General features: G+C 39.6%; 1 protein-coding gene across 1 annotated transcript in view; it reads right to left on the bottom strand.

The window, feature by feature from the left end:
- Positions 1–12135: 12135 nt before the first annotated feature.
- LRMDA (leucine rich melanocyte differentiation associated) overlaps positions 12136–15245 on the bottom strand; it is a 1104744-nt gene continuing 1101634 nt past the window's right edge. The window contains exon 7 of the mRNA XM_029245743.1: positions 12136–12293. Coding sequence (XP_029101576.1) covers positions 12214–12293 — 80 coding nt within the window. The 3' untranslated portion in view covers positions 12136–12213. The remainder of the gene's footprint in view (positions 12294–15245) is intronic.

Genomic DNA, 15245 nt, shown 5'->3' with positions numbered 1-15245 from the left:
ATCTCATCCAGAAACACCTTCATGGAAACATCCAGAAATAACATTTAACATGGGCCCTCATGGACCGTCAAGTTGACACATATAATTGACCATCACATCATCCATTTTGCTCTTTAGGGATGTTAAGTGAAAAAAAAGAAGGTGCAGGACATTGCATATGAAGCCATTTGTATTAAAAGAAGGGATTAAGTATATAAATGTGCACACATGTATGTGTATATATGTACGTACATATATACATACACTAGTTCTCAGTCCTCCTTAGGTGGGGAAAAAATAGCACTTTATAACGAGGAGGGAAAAAACAAATGTGGGGTTTATTCACTTCATATACAGGCACTGACAAACAAAAGGCATAGTCTTCCCCAGTTTCTGCCACTCTATGGAAGAGGAAAACAACTTTCGTGAGAACTAAAAACCACTGGGAATTGCTTTAATAGCTAAATGGAGAAAATGTAAAGATAAAGAGAAACCATCACAGATATAACTTAGCCTGCAGTAATGAAGCTAGCTACAAGCCACAGTTTAGGATTTTTAGTTGTAAATTAAACCAGTGTTGAGTGTTGACAGGACTAAGAATTTTTAAAATATACATCAAATAAGCGGTGTCCAAATTCCCCCCAACTTTCCCCAAGGGGTATGACCTAGCCAGGGTTGGGATTACAGGAGTCTGAAGTGAAATTTCTTACCCAAGGCAACTGGGGACATCAAAGGATTAAGGAAAGTAAAGGTCTGGGTAGAATTGTCAAGGCCCAAGGTAGAAGAGTCAAGCCAGGAGGAATTTCTGAAAAATTAGTAAAACTAAATGAGAATGGATGGCCAAAATTAGAAGTGGCACTAAAGTCAGACATACAGGGAGTAAAGAGTAAGAGAAATGAGAACAGATGAAACATGTTGGAAGCAAGAAGGGAAAGGGGCATTTCTGAGTGATTACTTAGAAAACATGTTGGTCTAGTTTATAAGTATCGACTAAGCACAAGACCTAGGACATAGAATGTGAGTTTGTTGGCTTTGATGCTTTAAGGACAGAACAGGTGAATATAATGCTGTGTCGAGCCACATTGGAGCCTGGGCTAAGGGAAACATTTTTTATTTAACATTTAATGTTTTGTTCATCATGAACTTTTTTTGCACTAATTTTTATTTTTTAAGATATTGGATTAAAATATTATTTCTCTTTATTACTGAGAGTTTTGGGGCCCACTTACATTTGTATGCAAGGTGAGTGCCTCACTTACCTCACGCAAGTCCACCCCTGGTGAATAAACAGAAACTAGAGGAAATGTTAAATTCATTCCTTCCAAGTATGGTCACTGCATAAAGTAAGTGAAAATCCACAAACGATTATTACCAAGTGAAAATATGACACATGAAAAATACCACCCATGAAGTCTAAACAACACTAAGGCAGTAGGCAACTGAGTACATGAGACTCAGCTATAAAAAGGTGACTAATTTTAGAGTCCCCACTCTAGGAATGATGCAAATACTGTGCTTCTGTCTATTTTAAAGTAGCCAGCTTGAGAAACTATGCCCTCATTCTAAGAATGAAACTGAACACCTAAAACATTTCCAAAACTTCCTTTTTGAAAATGCCTTCAGAATTTTCAGTTTACCATATAATTATTTACACTGGGGTAGCACTTTATTTGGCAAAGCACTTTCATATACATCATATCTCCCCAAGTCACTAAATTCCAAGTTTGGAGAGACACTTGGGGGATCCCCTTTGCCTTCAATGGTGCTAACTTCAGCTGCCTTTGGACAGTTTCCATTTCCTCCCTTACCTGGCACAGGAAGTGAAGGCCAGACAGAGGGGCAAATCAGGGAGCAGAGCAGAAAGAGAACCCAGGCCTGTAGGTTCTGGGGCACCGTTCACAACCATCCACTAAGATGAAGTTTTCCCAAATTTTCAACATAACTAATGATTTCCTAACTGAAAGCAGAAACCAGGATGTGAGTTTTCCAGGCAATTAATTCTTTCAAGTCACTGTGCTAAGTGTTCATAGGAAGTCTTCAAAAAATCTTAAATCATAGAAAATATTTTTCATTTGAAGGTAACTTGGATTTATTTATCGAGTGCTTTTTTAAAAAACATATTCCAGGGGATGAATTGGGTCATTGAGTTATAGACTGCTACTTATTCTTTGTGTTCACACTAAGCCTCAATTCACGAATGATTTGTAAAAGAGTTTTAAGATTTGTTCCAAAAGAGAACTTTCAAACATGTTTTGAGCAGTATCTCCATCATCAGAAAAATGTGAATTTTATGAAGTAAGAAAATGCCTCTCGCAGAGATACTGCAGGAGTGAAGAGCATGGACTCTGGACCCAGAGAGCCTAATTAACCTCCTGGAATTCACAACTACTACCAGTATGTGACATAGTCCACAGGACTGAGCCTTTCAGGGCCTTACTTTCCTTATTTTTTATTTATTTATTTTTTTGCAGTACGCGGGCCTCTCACTGTTGTGGCCTCTCCTGTTGCGGAGCACAGGATCCGGATGCGCAGGCTCAGCGACCATGGCTCACGGGCCCAGCCGCTCCACGGCATGTGGGATCTTCCCGGACCCGGGCACGAACCTGCGTCCCCTGCATCGGCAGGCAGACTCTCAACCACTGCGCCACCAGGGAAGCCCACTTTCCTTATTTTTAAAATGGGGATAAGAGGGGCGTCCCTGGTGGCACAGTGGTTAAGTATCTGCCTGCCAATGCAGGGGATACGGGTTCGATCCCTAGTCTGGGAAGATCCCACATGCCACGGAGCAACTAAGCCCAAGTGCCACAACTACTGAGCCTGTGCTCTAGAGCTCATGAGCCACAACTATTGAAGCCCGCACACCTACAGCCCATGCTCCGCAACAAGAGAAGCCACTGCAGTGAGAAGGCCACGCATCGCAACGAAGAGTAGCCCCCACTCACCGCAACTAGAGAAAGCCCGTGCGCAGCAACAAAGACCCAATGCAGCCAATAAATAAATAAATAAATAAATAAAGTGTGGATAAGAGCACCAACCTGATGAAGTTGTTGCATGATTAAATTAATGAATACATGTAAAGAGTTTTTACAGCATTTATATAACTGATAATTGTAATTACCTAACTAGATTCATAAATTCTGTACCCCACTCCTGACAGGAAAAATATCTCATTATTTTACCTTCACCTATCTGAAGTTTTGACAAGGTTGTGAGGCTAAGTTACAAAGTTAAAATAAGTTAGTTCTATTCATGTTGGATAAAATAATTTAATAATGTCTGAGAAGAGTTCGTTTCATAAATAATGGCTCTGAATTTCTCTTTAAATCTTGCTTTGTATATATTTTATTATTATAATGGTATATAAGAATTATAATAAAGATTAGATTTTGTTTGAAAAATTTTACCTGAATGAATGAGAAGAGCTTCCATGTCCATACATACAATCTCTGATACAGAATGCACAGGTGTGTCCACAATCAAATCCATACAGCCTGCTGGTTGCATGAGGTGTAACTAGAGAGGGCCCTATAAAGCTGACACTGCATCTCAAACCATCCAAGGTCAAGCTGCGTATCATCTTGTCATTTCACTTCTTGTCATTTCACTTCATTTTCCTTTCCTGTTTCATTGTTAACCCATTTCCACTGCCCATTTTTCATGCTTCTACATTGTACATTGTTCCCAAACAGAATGAAGTAGTTTGTTTGCTTGATCCAAGATAAAGAAAAGAGGTAGAAATTTTTCAAGTGAAAATCCCTTTGATGAAAGAGATTCATCCTATTTAATGTGCAACGGTATGTCTGTAAACATAGCCTAATAGACCTCTGTGAATTGGAACTGTTCTTTCATTCATTCATAAAACATTTATTGAGTGCCTGTACATGCAAAGCACCCTTTAGCCTCAGAACAAAACAAGTCCTTCCCTTTGTTTGGACAAAAAATGCCCCTTCCCATCAATATATAATATGTCAAGTGATGACCAAGTGCAACAGAGGAAAACGAAGCAAGGTAAGTGGACTGTGCTGGGGGTGCTACTTTAGATACAGTGGTCCCAGAAGGCCTCTCTAAGGAGGTGGCATCTGAGCAAAGACCTGAATGGCAAGTACAAAGTCCAGTACTGACCAGTGTGGCTGGAACAGAGAGAATGCAGGGAGAGTGGTAGGCAATGGTATTTGCATTTATTTTTGCTTCGCTCTCACAGCTTCTGGGACACTGATTTCTCTAGGACAGATCATACAAGGCCATGTAGGGTCTCATAAGGACTCTGGCTCTTACTCCAAAGTGAGATGGGAAACGAGTGATGTGATACAGGTATGGCAGACACATGATATTATTAAGCATTTCTTACAGGATTGCACTGACTCTGTCAAGAACAGGCTGTAGAAAGGCAAGGGTAGAGTCAGGAGACTGGCAACCACAGAGTGGGGATGAATGATCCAGGTAAGAAATGATGGCAGCTGGGATCAAGATGTTAACTATAGACATGGTTGGAATATGGTTACATTTGGAATTAACTTCTCACTGTCATTTCTGGGCCTTAATTCATATAGTTCTTTAGTGCAATCTCTAACTTTGTACCTATCACAGCATATAATGATTATGTTTATGTATATCAGCCTCCTCCAGGTAAAAGTTGTCCAAAAGTCAGTCATCCTCTGATTACTCTTGTATTTCTAATTTCTAGTATGCTGAAGGTGCCCAATAAATATCTTTGGAGTAAGTGCATCCTTCTGGATATGGATTAGCATAGTTTTTAAAGACAGTTTCAAATCCAGAGAGGACAACCTGAACCATGGAATTATTTAGAAAACATTTTTAGAGAAATCGGTAACCCAGTAGGCGTAGGAGGGAATGAGGAGTACGTGCAAATGTTAGTTTTAAATTAAATAATTAGAGCCCCTGTGTCCTCACAAACGTCATCCATATATGTTGGTCTGGTTTCTTGACTACTTCATTTTAATAAAATAGGTATTAAGTGCTTGATTAAATGTTGATATCATAAAATAATTCTAGGAAAAAATTATATCTTTATAATATGCATGTGTGTATAAAAAAAAACAGAGCAAAGAATCCAGTAATAATTTTACCCACTGAAGTGCTCCACTGACCAAACTGCCAAAAGAGAGTTGCAAAATCCATTTTAACATATGATAAGTCACTGTCCTATATCTATATTATACATACAAATATTCTCAAGTGTAAACCTATAAGCCTGGCTAATAAATTGGAGTTGAGATTCTAATTTTTTTCAGTTAAATATAATTTGTTAGGCAGCAGTTAAACCTAATTTGTGAAGATACCTACACTGACTCTTGTGACAGTAACCTCCATCATTACCATACACTCTTTGACCTTCAAGGCATGTATAGACTATTAAGTTCAAAACTTTTACAGTATAATGTGATCCTTTGAAAATGGATCATTCTCAGTGGGTATAGCAAGTAAAGTTTTAAAAAGGGAAGGGGAGAGAAGTATTCCATTTGGAGGCATGCTCCTACATTTATTACGTTTGAGCAACATAGACAAAGCCAATGTGGCTACAGAATGTGGGTTATATGCTATAGCTCTGCAGATAATGGAGTTGTTTTTTGGAAGACTGCCTTTATATGAAAATAGGCAGACATGGAAATTTGGAATGAATGTACATAAACAGGGAAATATGGACAGTCTATGAATAAAACTTGGTTTTATATATTAACTTTCTGAAATAACTCCCATACCTATTTTTCACTGGGTGTCAAAGACATCACCTAATTGGAACAAAACGGCTCTATGTTATACTTTGAACAATGATCTCATTGTGTTCAAATTAGGTTTCAAAGGTCTAGAAGGAGGAAAACCAAAAACATCATGATACTGTTACACCAGAGCCTAAGCAAGTCATAAAAAGTAGCTAATCAATTTATAAGAAAGGAGGACACAAAGTAGACATTAGTTAATTAGGTATGAAACAGGTACATTTTTCTATATAACATCATAACAGGAGCAAAAGCTAACTTACTGTGGAGTTTACAAGAAATTTAGAAAGTTATTTACAATGACAGTCATAGGAGTTCTCTACACAGATCCTGATCTCTCTCTCTCTCTCTCTCTCTCTCTCTCTCTCTCTCTCTCTCTCTCTCTCACACACACACACACACACACACACACTTTTCAGGCTATTTAGGATGACTTGACAACTCTTTCTGATAAGTCAAGTAATTAGTTAAAATATTTTAGAAGATTTTGTTGTAGCTCTCACTGTTGTTGTTTTAACTAAGTTATTGTAAGCCCAGAAAAACTTTTTTTCTAGCGTAAAAGTAGCCTGACAAACTTTAAATATAGGGTGGAAGTTGGAGTACATTTTTTCATGAAAGATTAAGTTAAATAATAGTAACAGTAAAAAATGAAAGCACTGAAAAGAAAGAAGAGGAACCCAAGTTGGAAAGGAAGAAGTAAAACTGTCACTGTTCACCGATGACATGATACTATAGATAGAAAATCCTGAACACACCACCACCAGAAAACTACTAGAGCTCAACAATGAATTCAGTAATGCTGCAGAATACAAAATTAATATACAGAAATCTGTTGCATTTCTATACACTAAAAATGAATCATCAGAAAGATAAATTAAGGAAACAACCCCATTTACAATCACATATAAAGAATAAAATACCTAGGAATAAACTTACCTAAAGAGGTAACAGACGTGTACATGGAAAACTATAAGACACTGATGAAATAAATTGAAGATGACACAAATAGATGGAAAGATTTACTGTGTTCATGGATTGGAAGAATTAATATTGTTAAAATGACCATACTACCCAAGGCAATCTACAGATTCAATTCAATCTCTATCAAAATGCCAAATGCATTTTTACAAAGCTAGAACAATTAAAAAATTTGTATGGAAACACAAAAGAACCCAAATAGCCAAAACAATCTTGAGAAAGAACAGGCCTGGAGGAGTCATGCGCTCTGATTTCAGACTATACTACAAAGCTACAGGAATCAAAACAGTATGGTACTGGCACAAAAACAGATGCAGATCAATGCAACAAAATAGAGAGCCCAGAAGTAAATCCATGCATTTATGGTCAATTAATTTATGACAAAGGAGGCAATAACATACAATTGAGAAAAGACAGTCTCTTCAATAAGTACTGCTGGGAAAACTGGACAACTACATGTAAAAGAATGAAATTAGAACATTCTCTAACACCATATACAAAAATAAACTCAAAGTGGATTACAGACCTAAATGTAAGACCAGATACTATAAAATTCCTAGAGGAAAACCTAGGCAGAACATTCTTTGACAGAAATCATAGCAATATTTTTTGGATCTGTTTCCTAAAGTAAAGGAAATAAAAGCAAAAATAAACAAATGGGACCTAATGAAACTTAAAAGCTTTTGAACAGCAAAGGAAACCATTGACAAAACAAAAGGACAATCTACTGAATAGAAGAAAATATTTGCAAATGATACAACCAATAAGGGATTAGTATACAACATATATAAATGGCTCATACAGCTCAACATCAAAACAAACAAACAAAGAAACCTGATTGAAAAATGGGCAAAAGAACTGAATAGACATTTTTCCAAATGTAATTTCTTTTATAGCGCCACTTAATTATTATTATTTAAACTATTATTTAATAAATGTAACATTTGTAAATGGATAATGTATATTAATTTTTACCTATTTCGAGGCTCCATAACTTGAATAGTCTGAATATCTTGGTTAAGCCCACCATAAGGTGCCTTTGCCCCTCTCATTACAAATACTCAAATTGAAAAGTTAGTGTCTAAAGGAGATTATCCCCAAGTGCATTTCAAATTCATTCCTATTCCAATATAAAGAAGGAAACGTTGATTTAAAGTAATCAATGTGGCACAACATAAACATTAATTATTTCCAGAATATTCTGCATGTTAATTCAGGTCATCCAGTTGAACTTAGATGTTATCCACTCCTCCTATGAGTTGAGTTCTCATCTACTGCCTGCACCCAGAGACAGTCAAATCCTATCGCCAGCATATTCAGTCCCACAAAGAGCTAGGGAACTAACCTTAGGATGCTGGTTTCTGTGGAAGACTGGACACACACCGTAGTCTTTGTTCATATGTAGCCATCGCATGCATGATCATTTATTCCCACAGTGCTTTGTCATCGACCTTTTCCACACTGCTTCATTGTCTTAGGCAGAGAAACTTGTAAAACATCACTGAATGGTGGCACTCCCCACTTAAGGATGATTCCATTTTGAGGAGAAAATATTGCTCAACACCACTTTAGTGCTAAACATCAGCAAATCTTCTAATTGGCATCAACTGTCTTTTCCCTTCCTTTCTCCTTATTCCCTCAGCCCCCTATATCACTATCCACTAAGAGTCCCCACTTTAATTCTGAGTCAGGCTCTGCTTCACGCTCTCCTTTGGTATAATTCCATGTATTACCACTTGCATCATTCTCACCTTAGCATCTCGTCCCTAGACACATTCCAAACTTAGAATATTCTCTTCTTTCTTAGGAAAACTCCCTTGTCCTAGGTTGCCACATTCCATGCTACTTTAGAAAAATTAGCATATGCTACTACATTAATATGTACAAATAACATTACCTACTCTGCCCACAAAGTGACAACTTAACATTTAGGATTATAATTACCCAAAGGTGAACTACTACTGCTGGAAATTTTCAGGTAAATTTGTAGGAAGGTAATCATTCCAGACAGCTGACTGTCTTTGAATGTTCTTCAAATCCCTTAAGTGTTTGCTGATGTACTAGAAATAACATACAATACTCCACCAAAGGCTGATGGTCTGTTTGTCATACATGTTTTTTACCCCTCCAGTGTTCTTTCCCTTTCTAGGTGTTAGTCACGGTAGTTTACAACATGGTATTTAGACACGTTACAGAGACCAGAGTCAAGTCATGCTAACAGCCTTCTTTGGTGAAGGCTTCTTCTTGGCAAGAGAATTGGGAAAAGCAGATGGTGAATGTCACACTGGATCAGCTGTGCTGTATGCCAACACGTAAGGGTCCCAGTGGACCCTGTGTTGTCCACCCTGGGCATTAGGCAGCGACACACACCTGACTTAGCCTGCTCTTATGCAGAGCAACCACTGAACACTGTTATTGCTTTGATGAAAAGAGCCCTGTGGATTGTTTTTGATCTGCATATTAAGAAAGACGAGAAAGCCAGGTTATTTCTCAGAAGCAGCAAGAAAGACATTTTCCCTGGAAAATGTGCAAGATACATCTCTGCTGGAAAACACACACACAGAGACAAAACAAAACAAAACAAAACAAACAAAAAATCCTTTCATCCAGAATCTGTGGCTTTCTTTCTTGTATTCCTCAGCACACGTGAATGTGTGAAAATGCACCACATTCAGACGTGCAGCCTGATCGAGTAATAATCTCTTATAATGTTCCTCTATTTAAAGCAACAAACAGATGGAGGGTTTATGAGCACGGCTGGTAAAAGTAAAAGCAAATGATTGTAATAGTTGTACTTTTAATAGGATTCCCCACAATTGAAAACATTATTCCTCAAGGAACAAATTGTTCTATAAAATTACATTACTTAGGAAAGAGACAGTCTGCCCTGACTTTGCTGAGGCAACAGAGGACTCCCAGGACAGCCTGTACTGTAGGGGGCTCTCAAGTCAGATGGGTGTCCTGGGAGAGAGGACACAGGGATGCTTGGCACCATGATCCCCAAAGAAAAAGCTCAGTGGAATAGGGTCAAAAGCAGAAAGACCAAGCGGTGAAAGGGGGTATGAAATATGTCTGAGCTTGCATTGAATTTATTACCTTTTAATTCTCTACTTTGAAATACAACATTTGGGAAATTCCTAGAGATTTAAGATAAGCATGCCACATTGCTTCTCCCTCTGCCAATTCAGACCAAAATCTAGCTCAAGCACAGAAAATCTTGCTTAACAAACAGTGGAACTGTAAACAACCCAATACAAGTTCATTATCATTATCCCTCTTTTAAGCGTAACAAAACTCACTGTAATTCTATCATTAAGATGAATATACTGTCGTGAGGGCCATTACGTAAATTATAATTAAAGCTAATCTCAGTTAAAGTTATTACACCATTTTGGAAGAAAATAAACAACCCAAAGAGAGGGAAACAGTGTGGTCAATAACTCACTCCAAAAATATTTTTTGCCTCCAAAGCTCGCATTGAGGGAGACATTCCTGTGCATGATACAAATGGTTCTGACATTAAGAAAAGTAAACAAGTAAGAAAAATAAAGATGGAAAAATTCTGTGGTCAGTTCACAAGTGCTTTTTTATTGTTTGAGGCAGGGTTAAAGCCTTTTATAAAGACAAGGATATATGTGCTGCTAGATTGGATGTGACATTGGACTAGTCTAGCTGCCCTTGCACAGAACTCTGGCTGCCCATAATATGCCATGGACAAAACATGTGTTGGTGCTTCCAAACAAAGAACCAGGGTGGGACTGAATACAACTCATTTAAAGCATTATCCCAATGCTGTTTTGTAGATCAAACAGAGCAAAGGTACTCGACTCTGGTTATTAACGGATTTGAGAGATAAAGCCAAACATTCAATATCCTCTAATAATTAATGGTCTTAAGGAGTTCCATCTAAATTTGTCTCGATAACTGATCACCAAGTGTTGTGTAATCTGCAAGACGGACTGCTGCCAGCCCCAGCGCAAGTCATTCAAGGACTGTGTTGACTCAGTAGGCCAGAGGCCATGTAAATGGACTAAAACAGAGAAAGCAGGTTCTTCTTGGGTGTCTCAGGGGTTCTGAGTCTTTTGTTTTTAGAAATATTTTATTTTCCAGTGATTTTTGCGGGTTCTGAGTCTTTAAAGACTTTTACCATAGCAGCTCTCTAGTCATTTGGTATCTATAACTGGGAAGGATTCTCTTTCATGTTTTGCTGTCCTCAAACTAACCGAATACTGGGAGACCCAGGACAATGAACCTGGTCTAAATAAAAGCAAAAATAAACGCTATTGTGCCAAGAGCAAGAAGCCTTTCAAACATCTTCTACTGGTGTACCAGTATCTTAAATGGAATTACAGCCACCCAACCAGTATGATCACGCTTACTTTCCTTGTAACATTAGGGCTGGAATAGAGCCAAAGGTGCACAAAGACCATCTCACAAGCTGTGGATTTCATTTCTGAGAGATTCTGAGGAATATACCAAGTTCAAAGGGCTTTGTGCCTTTTATTAAAAACTGTCTGGTCTGGTGAGTGTTATCTGCAGTCTTCACTCTCCTTTTTAACTTCCTGACCTATCACTCTATCTTTTGTCACCTCACTCCCTGTAAATAGCACCCAAAGGAGCAAGCCAGCTTCAAACACACATATGGCCATAGACATAGCTGGGAGGGTGTGTGGTTAAAAATAAATAAATAAGAGCCTTTGGTACAACCAGAACCCGGTGTTGTGAAAGATGCCTGACACTGACTAGTATTCAGGGCAAGAAGTGGATTTCTAAGTGAACAAAATATGATAAAGTCCATGTTTTTGTAGTCAGGGATTTAGGGAAAGCAATTTACTCCAATACACGAATGCTAAGAACACAAAGCTCACCATAAACGCACAACGTGTCTAAGAACTTACCTCTTCTGTTCTCTGAGAAACTGCAAACTGAAATGCATTGCCCGTGATAAAGATGCTAAAGGCTGATGGGGGTGGGGTGGGAGGGGACCATGCAGAATACAAGACGTTAAGATTTAAGGGAAATAAGGGAGTAGAGCCTTCCTTTAAACTGGGACTCTTTCACTAAAAATAAAGCCACAGCACGATGGTATTAGGAGGAGCTCTACTCAATAGGCAAGCTAAAGACACAGTCTCGCTCACTCGACTAAAGCCACTGAGCATGCTTAGGGAGGCCCCAGGTGTGACCTCTGCTCCCCTGTGAGCAGTGGAGGGGCCAGGCAATCTATCATGGTGTTCATCCTGTCAGCCCTGGTGCTTCACCACCGCTGTCTGTCACTGTGGTGGATGAGACCTGCTTAAGGGCAATCATGTCAATCTCTATGTGACCACTCAGTCTAAGGCAGAAGGATGATCTTGACAGGCCTGGCAAAGTCAGCAGAAGGTACCAAAAGCTGACGTCATAGCTTTCCCACAGAAAAGCGATGTGGGCCATTGTCTTTTCGTTTAGCTTTTTCTTTATTTTTGCTTTCCCTTTTTTCTTTTATTCTCATGTCACTGGCTAAGGCATACAGAACTTGCCTTCAGAGCTGGTCATCGCGGATAAACCTGTTGCCCTCTGAGTTTTTCCCATAGTAAACATAGCGACATTTCCCCAGGATACCTGCAAATAAAAAGATACACATCATTACAGGTGGCACAAGTAGTATAGCAAGAAAACATAGGTGCTGCAAGGCAGAAATACAACACAATCACAGATCACATGCATGGGTGGCAGCAAATGGATTAAGCCCCAGAAGGGAAGGACCCTATTTTCTTGTCCTCAGAGTTGACATTCAAATAAAATGTCACCAGAGCACAGGCTCCTAGGAATAACACTTTCCTGCATGATTTCTTTTCCACATTTTAGAGAATTTTCTAGTTTGGCCAATTACTTCTCAAAACAAAGCAAAGCCCTCTTCCCTCTCCAAGTTCTCTTGGTAGAATTTCTAAAAATGGAAAATTTAGAATTTAAAGATGGGCCCAGCCCAAACAAAAGATATAAAACAATCTTCCCAGAATGTGGCTCTTTTCAAATTCTTTATCATGAATCAATTTTGTTAATTTCCAGAGAGAACCTTCCAAATCCCAGCAGACATCAAGTACATAATGGATGATTAAGGAAGAATTGTGGTATTCACAAAATGCCACATGGAAAGTAACGGAGCCTCTGACATTAAATGGCTTCCTCTTACAGGGGAATCCTTCTTCTTACAGGGGAATCCTGAACTGTATTCTCAGGTTGGAATGCACTTGATTTTCATCTTCAGTTTTACTTTAAATAGTTTTGTGGCTCCATATACAGCTTTCCTGTCATTCACGGAGATCATAAGAGGACTTAACTATAAACAATGCCCCTAGAATAAGGCCAAACCTTTCAATCAACTCAATATTTATTCTAAATATCTATAAGAAATCACCTGCCACAGTTATTTTGACAGTATTAAGTACTAAGTATTAGTACTTAGTATTAAGTATTAAGTAAACATCAGTTTTTCCAAGAAAATATCTGTAACTACAATTTGCTTTTTGCCACCTTGGGTTTTTTTCAATTTTAGAAAAACAAACTTAAAATTCAGCTTCATGGAATTGTCTTATTACTAATACTCTGTGAGTCTCTGAAGTGTGCATAACCAGAAAAAAAAGAAACAACCCAAAGAAGTGTACATAAAACATAAACTCATGAGCTACAAATCTGTCTGTAAAAATAGCTTTCTATATACATGTTTCTTCCCCATTATTTTGACGATAGTGTGAAACCAGCAACCACCATCTACTATTCATCTGGGATAAATCAGCACTTGAAATTATTCAGGTTCTTCAAATCAGAAGTCCTTTGTGGTAAATACTTCGGTCATTGTACAGGAGATGTTTCTCCACTACAGAACTGTAGACCGTATTCTTAAACATGGATTAAAAATGACTCTCAGAAACTTTTAATGACAAGGCAGATGCTCCTTGGTTCAGACGGCTTGGGACAAAGTGGAGAATTGCTGGGGTCTCAGAATCTCTGCAAGCTGGCAATAGGGAGGGGATGACATCATTCCATGGCCTCAGACTGGGCCGTGAGCTGGCTGTCATCACCTCCATTTCCTGCCATGGTCCCCTGAGCAAGTTCACTGTGGACCACTCTTCCCCTTTGGCTATGCTTTTTCCTTGGCCCCCAACCCCCAAGTTCTGCTTTTCAGTATTGGTCTGGAGCCTGGAAACATTGAGCTTGGATGAAACCTCCCTGAGACCCTTCTTGGGGCCTAAATTATTCTTTTGGTGGTTGTCACTGAGCTGTTCCCTTTATTGTGCTGAATTACGTAGCACCTGGAGTTGTGCTAATATTGTCACCAATGCTAGGACGGGTCTGTGGGCATGGCCGTGGAGGCTGCATTCCAGGAACAGCATCCCCTGCAGGCCTGGGTGGGAGTGTTTCAGAAGTCTCTGAAAATCTGCAAGGGGCTTCCTTGAACATAACTGATTCCAATAAACCCTCAAGAATCTGGAAGGATGAGGCCGAGGGATGTTAATTTCTTTCTACAGCACCAGGACAGCAGGAATTTTTATAAAAAGGAATGGATAGGGCTGTCAAGTATTATAAAGAACATAGAAGAGAAGGAAAGGCAGACACACACACACACACACGCACGCACACACACACGCACACACAACACACCAGCGGGTGCGTTTGCTCCGGGAAACTCTCCAGCACATTCTGGGTTGAATTCTTTTCTCTGTGCTCTCTCCATGGTAAACCTCAACTGCAGACCTTGCCTAGTCTAGATACAACCTGGACAGCAAGTGCCCTTCTGGAAACAGGCTGGATATTCCTGAACATGGGCCATAATGTGGAGGAAGGTGACATGTTCTGAGCCACACTGCCCAGCCCTGCTTTCTGATCAGCATTGAAAAAAGTCCTTTTTAAGGCCTGCCCTGTTCCTCTGGGCCTGGAAGCAAGAATGTTTATAGACACCCTGGTGAGAGAGGGCTGTTTGATGAATGCAGGAGACTGTGGCAAAGTGTCAGAGCTTGGAAAACGAGGCAAGGACATGAGGTATTAACATTGTCAATGATCTCTTGACGGGAAAACAGATACCGTGCTCACCCTCAGATTTAAATAGACATCGAGTGCATTAATGACAGGAGGGCCGACTTCAAACAAAGGGGCTGTGTGGTGGGGGGCAGAACGCATCTCTGGGCTGGCAATAACCTGATCTGAAAAGACAGTGTCAGGGCTCGAGACAGGCCCAGGATTGTGTGTGGTGACAGAAAACAGAGATGCTGACAGAGATACCAAAGCCATATTATGCCAAGGATATTCTAACGCTGTCTGCCCCGCTAACGAAAGCTGACATCACTCCCTAGCACTTGGGGTCTTCTTCGCCTTCTCCAGCAGAACGTTTCTCCCCAGACATCATTACAAAACTCGCTGTCGTGGCCAAGTTCCTGGCAGCCCTGTTCTGTCAGAGCGCTGGGGTCACGAGGCCCGAGGATGACCTCAGTCAATCTAAATTTGGGCTCTGCAGGAGGACCACACTCATCCCCCACCGATATCCCGGCTACTTGGGGTGATCAGAGCGCCAACGTG

This window comes from Monodon monoceros, unplaced genomic scaffold, assembly GCF_005190385.1.
Source record: "Monodon monoceros isolate NGI ecotype Baffin Bay Population unplaced genomic scaffold, NGI_Narwhal_1 Super_Scaffold_4, whole genome shotgun sequence".
Taxonomy (NCBI): domain Eukaryota; kingdom Metazoa; phylum Chordata; class Mammalia; order Artiodactyla; family Monodontidae; genus Monodon; species Monodon monoceros.
Note: the sequence above shows the minus strand (reverse complement) of the source record. Positions and strands in the feature narration are given on the sequence as shown.